At 30.2% G+C, this 8,981-nt stretch overlaps 2 protein-coding genes across 3 annotated transcripts in view; both read left to right on the top strand.

Moving 5' to 3' along the window:
- The window catches only part of LOC111716084 (signal recognition particle receptor subunit alpha homolog), a gene marked incomplete at its 5' end in the record, with an annotated part of 14,870 nt that extends 14,657 nt beyond the window's left edge, over positions 1 to 213 (top strand). Inside the window, one exon of the mRNA XM_023491497.1 lies at positions 76 to 213. Within this exon, the coding sequence (XP_023347265.1) occupies positions 76 to 102 (27 nt within the window). The remainder of the gene's footprint in view (positions 1 to 75) is intronic.
- On the top strand, positions 100 to 8,091 carry LOC111716085 (uncharacterized). Of its 2 annotated transcripts, none has more exons than XM_023491498.1 (7): positions 100 to 1,094; positions 3,152 to 3,235; positions 4,123 to 4,221; positions 4,972 to 5,015; positions 5,417 to 5,569; positions 6,684 to 6,720; positions 7,935 to 8,091. In XM_023491498.1, the coding sequence occupies exons 1-7, from the start codon at positions 1,020 to 1,022 to the stop codon at positions 7,983 to 7,985; spliced, it is 543 nt and encodes a 180-aa protein (XP_023347266.1). In that variant the 5' UTR covers positions 100 to 1,019; the 3' UTR covers positions 7,986 to 8,091. The 2 variants fall into 2 exon arrangements, with proteins under 2 accessions (XP_023347266.1, XP_023347267.1); XM_023491499.1 differs by lacking the exon at positions 7,935 to 8,091 and adding an exon at positions 6,898 to 7,024 and having other exon boundaries at positions 941 to 1,094.
- The last annotated feature ends 890 nt before the right edge of the window (positions 8,092 to 8,981 follow it).

Genomic DNA, 8,981 nt, shown 5'->3' with positions numbered 1-8,981 from the left:
GGATCTGTCATATTTTATTTCTTATTTTCAGGGCAATGTAGATATTTTTATTAATTTATGTATTAATTAATTTAGGCTGTGGTTAGTGCTTTGATGAAGTAGACTGGAAGAATATTACGAATGTCGTCTTTTTATACTATATCATAATGGTGATTGGTGGTGTCTTCATTTTTGTTATGTGCTGTTGTTAAAATAACATAAACTCTAAATTTATTCGTATGTGTTAAAGTAACAATATTCGACCTACAAAGTATAAAAGCTTCCATGGAACTGAAAAACTATTCGAAATTATTAATATGCAATAATTAATATTTATATCATATGATTAGGTGTGTCTTGTCATATACAATTCGTTTCTCCTTAGGGGTTTGTTATTTATTAAGTTTGAAGAGACAGATGGTTGTAATTTCAACCCTTCATATTCACAGCTCTATCCTTTTAACCTTTCTCATCAATAATTTGGAAGATCTTCTAAAGTTCTAACTTAAAGTATTTAATTCTGATAATTCATCCTTTTTTCTGCAGCAAAAATGCCAATTCATAATTCATAATTGAAAATAAATCAGTTTTCTAAGGGAACAAAAATAATATTTGCATCCTTCTTAATCAGGAACCGGAAATTCCACTCTAAATTGGAGAGTTACTGGATAATACGTACTCATTCCGTTGCGGGATTATTTTTGTTAATTTGATGAAGGAAAAGGCCATTTTTCTTAACTCTTTATTATATATTGTCAACTTGATTTTAACCTTAATGTGTAAAAAGTACGCATATTGTCTTTATTGTGCGAAAATTAAAATTGCGAAAATTTTTCACAAAACATGATTTTAAATGTATAAAAAATCCCCAGGTGATAAAATGGTATTTAAAGCATTTGTTGATTATGTAAGTTTTTATCGATGACATTCCGTATACAAAAATAAAAATATTAAACATTTTTGTTTTTTTGTTAAAATTATGTTTTCAGATCATGTGAAGGCTAGGGTTGTAATTATTATAATATTCCAGAGATTACAAAATGTCTCCCAAACCGGATGTCCCGGAGAGAATGCGCCAATCTCCTGATCCCAAACCAGATACAGTTCTACCCCAAGTAAGAACATAAATTAGAGGATTTTCAAAATTTATCGGTAAACACAATTAGATTAAGTGGCAACAGAGAAATGAACCAATTATACACGACGTCACAAGTGTCAAATATAACGAGGAAAACGAAATTTTCTCGCATTAGTTAACATATTTTTTAAGACTAAATAAAAAAGTGTAAACACAGAAATTACATTATTTTACTGTAAGATAAGCACTTTATTCTAAAATTATCACTATTATTGATAATTTTGTCGGACACAAAAACTGAGGTGACACTAGTGACGTAAGAATACACCTCTACTGAGAGTTTACAAATTCTAGTTTGCCATTTATTGTATACTAGAATCTATTTGGGTAAACCTATATTTGGGTAAACCTATATTTGGGTAAACCTATATTTGGGTAAACCTATATTTGGGTAAACCTGTATTTAGGTAAACCTGTATTTGGGTAAACCTATATTTGGGTAAACCTGTATTTGGTTGGAATTGTCTGAGTTTTGTATGTAAACGGTCATATTTGTATTATCGGCCATTCTCTAAAGCTCTCTATGGTCGTAATTTTCTATTTAAAAAGTGACATATCAGATTCACGAAGGGTTTAAATCTCTATCTGAGAAACTAGAGTATGATATCGTTGTTTATCTGAAAATTTGAATTATTTTGTCTCTGATTCAAAAAATCCGCAAGTAATTTTTTTTAACTGAGTATGCAGTGTTGTGGACAAATTCTTCAGGATTCATTTGAGACAAATAGAACTTTTAAAAATCTGTAATCCTGATTTTGAGCGCAAAGTCGACGTTCTAAATCGTACTTTTGGGTGGATACGTTTTCAGAATTGTTTTTTTTAATTCTTAAATAACGACGACAAAAAATGTAAACAAAATGTTACAGTAAACTAATTAGTTGTTTAGGAACAGGTTGAGGAAATAAAAATTAATCTTATCATCGATAACAGGTAATCTTGGTCAAATAATAGTTTCTATTTTCTCATTATTCTAGTTTCTGTTTATTCACAAAGATTTTCTGCAGATCTTCTGGAATTATTATTGAAAAGGCGACATTTGAAGAATTTGTAGAAATCTGCGAATAAATACATAGCAATAAGAAATTCAATATAATGATGAAAACGAAATAATCGATTCTAGCACTGATTTATTGCAAATTTCTTTGAGAAATATGTTCCTAGCCATTAATTAGTTTACTGTAAAATTTTTTCTTTATTTTTCGTCGTCGTTATTTCATAAATTTTGAAAACCGGTTCTGTAAACGTTCCCATTCAAATTCATTATTTTGAACGTCGACTATGCACTCAAACTCATTGTGGAAAAGTTTTAATATGTCTCAAATGAATCCTAAAGAACTTGTCCACAACACTGCATACTCACTTTAACTACCTTAAATAGCCGGTCTGTCCCTTTAACAGAGAACCCACATTTAGAAAATATAAATTGTTATACAATTTATATTTTAATAAATTTAGCAAAGACGAAGTAAAAATGAGAAATCAGCCTATTCGGTCGAGCCGTTAGGCCAGCTATAGATTATATATATAAACATGTATATACATGAGCGAAGAGCTTTATTATATAGATTAGTAAGAGAAAAAAATATCAGAAAAGTCGCATCCCTGTAAAAAAAGAACTTTTTAAGATGTTCTTTTATCAATAAATACAATAAGTTGGCATGAATACATCTACGGGGGAAAATGATGTATTAAAACTTGTAATCAGAGGTGTAGTCAGGATTTTGTCAAGGGGAGGAGGGGCTTAATTTTTTTCTTTCCATAGGGGGGACAGCACCTGTTGGGGCNTATTTAGGAATTCATTTATTTAGGAATTCATTTATTTAGTAATTCAAGGGGAGGAGGGGCTTAATTTTTTTCTTTCCATAGGGGGGACAGCACCTGTTGGGGCCTGAAATTGCACTAGTCTGGGGGGGCTTTGCCCCCATAACCCCCCCCCTGACTTCGCCTCTGAACTTGTTGCTCTCTAACCACAACAAGCAAAGTCTATGTATAGATTAAAAATAAACAAAGTTAATTTTCCTGTTTACTCTGCAGGATAGAGGGGATGTGGCAACAGATGAGTCGGATGGAAGTGATGAATTTCAAGGGACAGGGTACGAATATTATCTCGTAGGACAGGTAACATTAAATACACAGTTTGTCCAGGTTTTTTCTCACTTTTTGAGGAAAATACACAAATTGTTTTTATTTGGGGAAAATGTCAGGAAAAATGTTAGTTTGAAGTCGCTAAAATTTTCAGGGGGTTATAGGTTAAACCCTAGTTGAATTTGGGATTGAATGGTATCGATATTTTTCATTTGATGCTTGAATAATGTAAAAATTGTAAGAATTGTAAGATTTATTTGATAAATTGTAGATTAAACAATTCAAACAATGAAATAGGAAGACGACTTTTAAACTAAAGTTAGTATTAACTAGTTCAATGAACATTAGACATAGCAATTGTACAGTGTAAATAGACCCATTTCACTTAAATAGTGCTTTGCTAAGTAACTAGTACAAATATTTGTTTAAGTGCCTTTTTTAGTAAACTAAATGTTGTCCTGTCTTTTCCTGCGCTTTCGTTAGGATTCACTGTTTTCAAAACATATTTTATATTTGACGTAACTTCAAAATTGGGGTTTCTATTAAATTTTCAATTTTTAAAAAACCGAAAAAAACAAGATTTTGAATTTGGAAAAAAACCAAAAGAAAAAATTTAAAGATATTTTTGGAATCTTCTTTTAAAGATCTAAATACCTAAAACATGAAAAGTAAAGTTTTGAAGATCATTAAATAATTATGAATTACCAAATTTTTTTATATATTCATGTTTTACAGGTCACCCTGTACAAAAAAAAATCAAAAATTTAATTGAACATCGTTTTTTCATGAGTACATTCAAGTTTTGTTTTGACAAGATCCTTCTAAAACAACTTCACTAATAGTTAATGGTCTCGTTACTAATGGGTTAATTCGGGTGGAGACCCCATTTCATTGTTTGTGAACATTCCCTTTAATTTTAGGATGGAACTGTTAGACCTGACTCAGAGGATGAAGATGAGGATGGATTATCTAGTTTATCTATACAGGATCAAGTTCAAGCACTTGTAGCACAAGCACAGGTACAGGTACAGGATCAAGTTCAAGCACTNCGTTACGGTACATGGTACAGGATAAAGTTCAAGCACTTGTAGCATAAGCACAGGTACATGGTACACCATACACGGCACATGTACACGGTTACGGTACAGGTAAACATTTCACGGTACACGGACCAGGACACAGGTACAGGGTACAGCATAGATCATGTTCCTCATTTTGCTTTGATAAAATTTTAAAACAAGTTCTCTCCGAAATAAGAAGTAAATTAATAAAATAAATTTAACCCACCTCTTTGGCTTTATCTTTTGTCGCTGTTAACCTTTGTCCAGTTTATATTTAAGCAAACTATTAACCCTGAACCTTATGAGCTTGGCACATGTTGGATGATTTTGTAAATTTATTTAGTTCCACTCTTAATCTTGGTTATAAGAAAAGTTATCTCAGAGGTGTACGCATCTTTTGGACTGCAGTATACTGTCTCTGACGGTAATGTAAACATAAGATGGATGTCGAAGCCTGACATGGGATCCATATTTCACATAAAAAAATCAATGAAATATTCTGGTCATAGGAAACTATTATGTTAATTATCAAAACTAACAAAATTTAATGCTTTTAACCTACTCGGATACTAAACGAACACTGATGCACCTATTCTTGTTAACAAATTCCGCGCAGAGAGAACTGGTTTCAATATGTACGCAGAGTATACGCAACTGCAATTAACTTTCCTTGCATTACAACCTTGGTTGTAACTATATTCTGTTTAGAGTGTACAGGAGAATCTGTCCCCTGATGTACAAAACCTAATCAGGTATTTAGCTACGCAGAACAACTGAACTTCGTTTACTTTTCAAATTTGTTAACAGATTTTTTCTTTTTATAATTTATGCGCCAATTGCGCCATATTCTATTCAACTTTTAATTGTTCCTCTATCTCTTCGTACATTATAAAACAATACTAAACTGAATAATTTATTTTCATGGATTTTAGAATTTTTTACGAAAATTTAAATGTTTCGGTGGCATATTTTTTCAATTCTGACCATACATATTCTATGTACCATATACCTTCCCTGGGATTATATTCAAAATTTGGGCCGGATCGGTAAGTTTTGTCGTTTTTTGGACACAATTAAACAAACAAACACCATATTAAACACAGTTTTTATAAATAAACTATTTTGCATTTAATTTATTTATTTTTAATTCTAGTGAATCCGTGTTCCGACAGACAGCTGAAGAAAGCTTTGAAAGAATTCAAATCTGGGCAGACACAGACAGAAACCCTGATGGACAGACAGATAGACAGATAGAGATGGATGGAGAGAAGGTGGAGACGATCAAAAATATTATGTCGAGCTTTAGGAATACTTTTATTTATTAATTCATTTATTTAGGAATTTATTTATTTAGGAATTCATTTAATTAGGAATTAATTTATTTATTAATTCATTTATTTAGGAATTCATTTATTTAGTAATTCATTTATTTTGGAATTCATTTATTTAGGAATTCATTCATTTAGGAATTCATTTATTTAGGAATTCATTTATTTAGGAATTCATTTATTTAGGAATTCATTTATTTAGGAATTCATTTATTTAGTAATTCATTTATTTAGTAATTTTATTTAGGAATTCATTTATTTAGGAATTAATTTATTTAGTAATTCATTTATTTAGTAATTTTATTTAGGAATTCATTTATTTAGGAATTCATTTAATTAGGAATTCATTTATTTATTAATTCATTTATCTAGGAATTCATTTATTTAGTAATTCATTTATTTAGGAATTCATTTGATTAGGAATTCAATTATTTAGGAATTCATTTATTTAGTAATTTGTTTATTTATTCATTTTTTATTTTGGAATCCATTTATTAAGTAAGCTACACAATACTAGTCATGTCCAGTCCGCCCTCTGAAAGTTTTACTAAAAATCACAGTTTTCGTTCTATTAAACTTTTTAGGAAGTTTTTAATATTTTTTTTAGTAATTTAAAATTATCTTTCATTTATAATATTTAAAATTTTTGTTGAAAAAAATCAATGTTATAAGGATTTAACTTGTTTACATGTACAAGGAAAACTTGTATACTTGTACAAGGAAAACTTCGAGAAACCCAGGATGGCCATTTTAATGTTGCTGTTGAAATCAAAATAAAAGATCCTGTAAAACAAAGTTAAAATGTTAAAAATGAGAGAGAAATTTTAAGTTATAATCTAAAAGGTTTTGTTCCGAGATGTTGAATGCGTCAATCCAGAGATGATGTACCGGGGAGGGGGGGGGGGGAGATTTAAGCCTCAAATAATTTCAAAAGAAATTCTGAGTTGAAGCATTTTTTGAAGTGTCTTCTGTTTACATATTACATATATTTATTCATTTTTTATTTTTTTTCTCATATGCTCTGTTTTTCAGTTTTGCATTGTTCATTTGTAAGGAATTTGAATAAGAAATTAATAAAGGTATTTTTTAAAGTTTGCCGAGTACAAGTATTCCATCATGGATAACACAGGTACAGTACAGTGTGTCCCAAGAAAAATGATAGATAAGAGCTGGGGTGTTTATTTTTAAATAAATTATTCCCCCCCCCCTCTTTTGATTAAACTTTATTCCTCCAGAAGTTAGGTATGTTCGACAGTTTGTGCAGAGCGAAAATAAATGTGTGTTTCATTCGCGTTGATATTCTCAGGAGTCAGGATCCATTTAATTTTCTGGATTCTGGATCTGCACTGGAGGGACCCCTGTGGAGATCCATAAATATAGTCTTCCAGTTCGCAAGCTTTGAATTCCAAACCAAATATATATTTATAAATTTTCTTACTCGTGTTGTCAGTTATACTTAATAAACACTTGTTCGTGTATTTGGTCATTTATTCATCGCTATATGATAATATTATTATGTATAGTCTGTATTGCGTGATAAAAACTCCCACCAATGGCAGTATCGTTGTCGCATGTCTCTGTCTTAATTACGAGACCATCGGTGGAAGCTCTGGTTATGTAATACGGACGTTTAATAATATTATCAGCCTATACCCCCTTTTATTTTTCCTTTGCAGTCCCTTTAATATGACCAAAAATTAGTAAGATGACATAGTTTTTTTTGACTCAAAAGTTTTCATGTCGGTGATTTATGAATGAAAGAAATGCGCAAGTCACTTTTGCAGAGAAACCACAAACATAAAACATGTATTTCATTATCTAATTGATCAAATATTTAAGAAGTACCATTATTAATCAGGCATTGCCATCTTTTAATGAATGGTCACTTGAAATTACGCTTACACTTCCAATTACAACTACAATTACAATACCAAATTACAATTACAACTACAATTTCAATACCAAATTACAATTCCCTTACAATTACAACTACCAAAACAAACATTGTCTAAATCTGGTAGTTTGGACGGCACAAACATGGCAGACCACATTTACTTCTAGAACTAGACTGATGAAGAAATGCCGCAATTTATTACAAACATAACAGACGATTTTCAAATTGTCTTCCGATTGTTCTGTTTTCAAGGACCCCCTGTAATATTGGTGTTTTTAGTATCCTTATTTATTAATTTATTAACGTCGTTGAAAATATTATTTATTATATATTAAATATTATTTCTGGTCATTTGTCTCCTTAAAATTATTATTTTTTCAAATTAAAACTTTATAAATTAGCATTTTTTCTTCCGATTTTCCGAAATTTTCATAATTTTTTTGTTTCAGGACCTTGGAGCAGATGATCTCATCAAAAAAGTTCAGACCCTCAAAAAATAAAAAAGTTTTAAAAAATTGAAAATATTTATAAAAATGTAATTATCATATATGTATGTAAACAATATGACAAGAGTTTAAACCTAAAAATAAATTTCTTAGTTTTTAAGATTTTCTGCACACCCATGCACAATTGAAAAGAAACGTAAAACAATCGGGGGAAAATAAAATAGATTTAACAAGAAAATAAGTTCTAAAATGTTATACGCTATAAACCATCTTTTTCAAAATTGTGCAAAAACATGTTTAAAGTTAAAGAAAAATTGTAGGAATCCAAAATTTTTGCATACACCTGGAGAAAGACAAAAAATATTTATTAACAGGTTGCTGAGTTATCAAAAACCCGATTTGTTCACTTGTTAGACACCCTTTGTCAAAATATGACAAAGCGAAAAGCTCTGAAGGATTGCATTTTTCAACGGTTCTCCTGAAGCTAAAAATTCTTGGCAAGTCTTCACGCAACCCCCCGAGAGGAGGGGGGGGGCAACACCATGAAACTTAATTTAATCTAATTAGGGAAAAGCATTCTTTAAAAAAAAAAGTTGGTTTTGTAGATTTTTCTTAGAACCCACACACTCTTGCATTTTATTCTCAACATTCTTAAAACATTTTGTAAAATGGACGGAAACAGTCCCTTTAAAAAGGGTTCTGTAATCTGTATATTCTAAATTGTGTGATACTGGAGTGATTGATGACTCTAATTATTTATTGGTTGTGGACTAGATTGACGTCAATATAATATTCTTAACATGATAAATGATTCGTTAAAAAATTATCATTCTACAAGCATATTAATTGGTAGGAATTAACCCCAACCAACCGTGAGCTTTGTCATTTGTACTAAGCAATATTTTCAAATGCCTAAAAATTAAAGTTTTTTTTCTTAAACAAAAATTTTTTCCAACAAGCTTTTCCCAAAATATATATCAAATCTTATAAATTAGCAAAATATATATCAACACATAAATAGGAAAGTGTTAACCAAAGCAAAACAAGGAA

The sequence above is a fragment of the Eurytemora carolleeae genome, unplaced genomic scaffold (assembly GCF_000591075.1).
Source record: "Eurytemora carolleeae unplaced genomic scaffold, Eaff_2.0 scaffold1368, whole genome shotgun sequence".
NCBI classification, from domain to species: Eukaryota; Metazoa; Arthropoda; class Copepoda; order Calanoida; family Temoridae; genus Eurytemora; species Eurytemora carolleeae.
The sequence above is the reverse complement of the archived record's forward strand: the minus strand, read 5'-3'. Positions and strand labels throughout refer to the sequence as shown.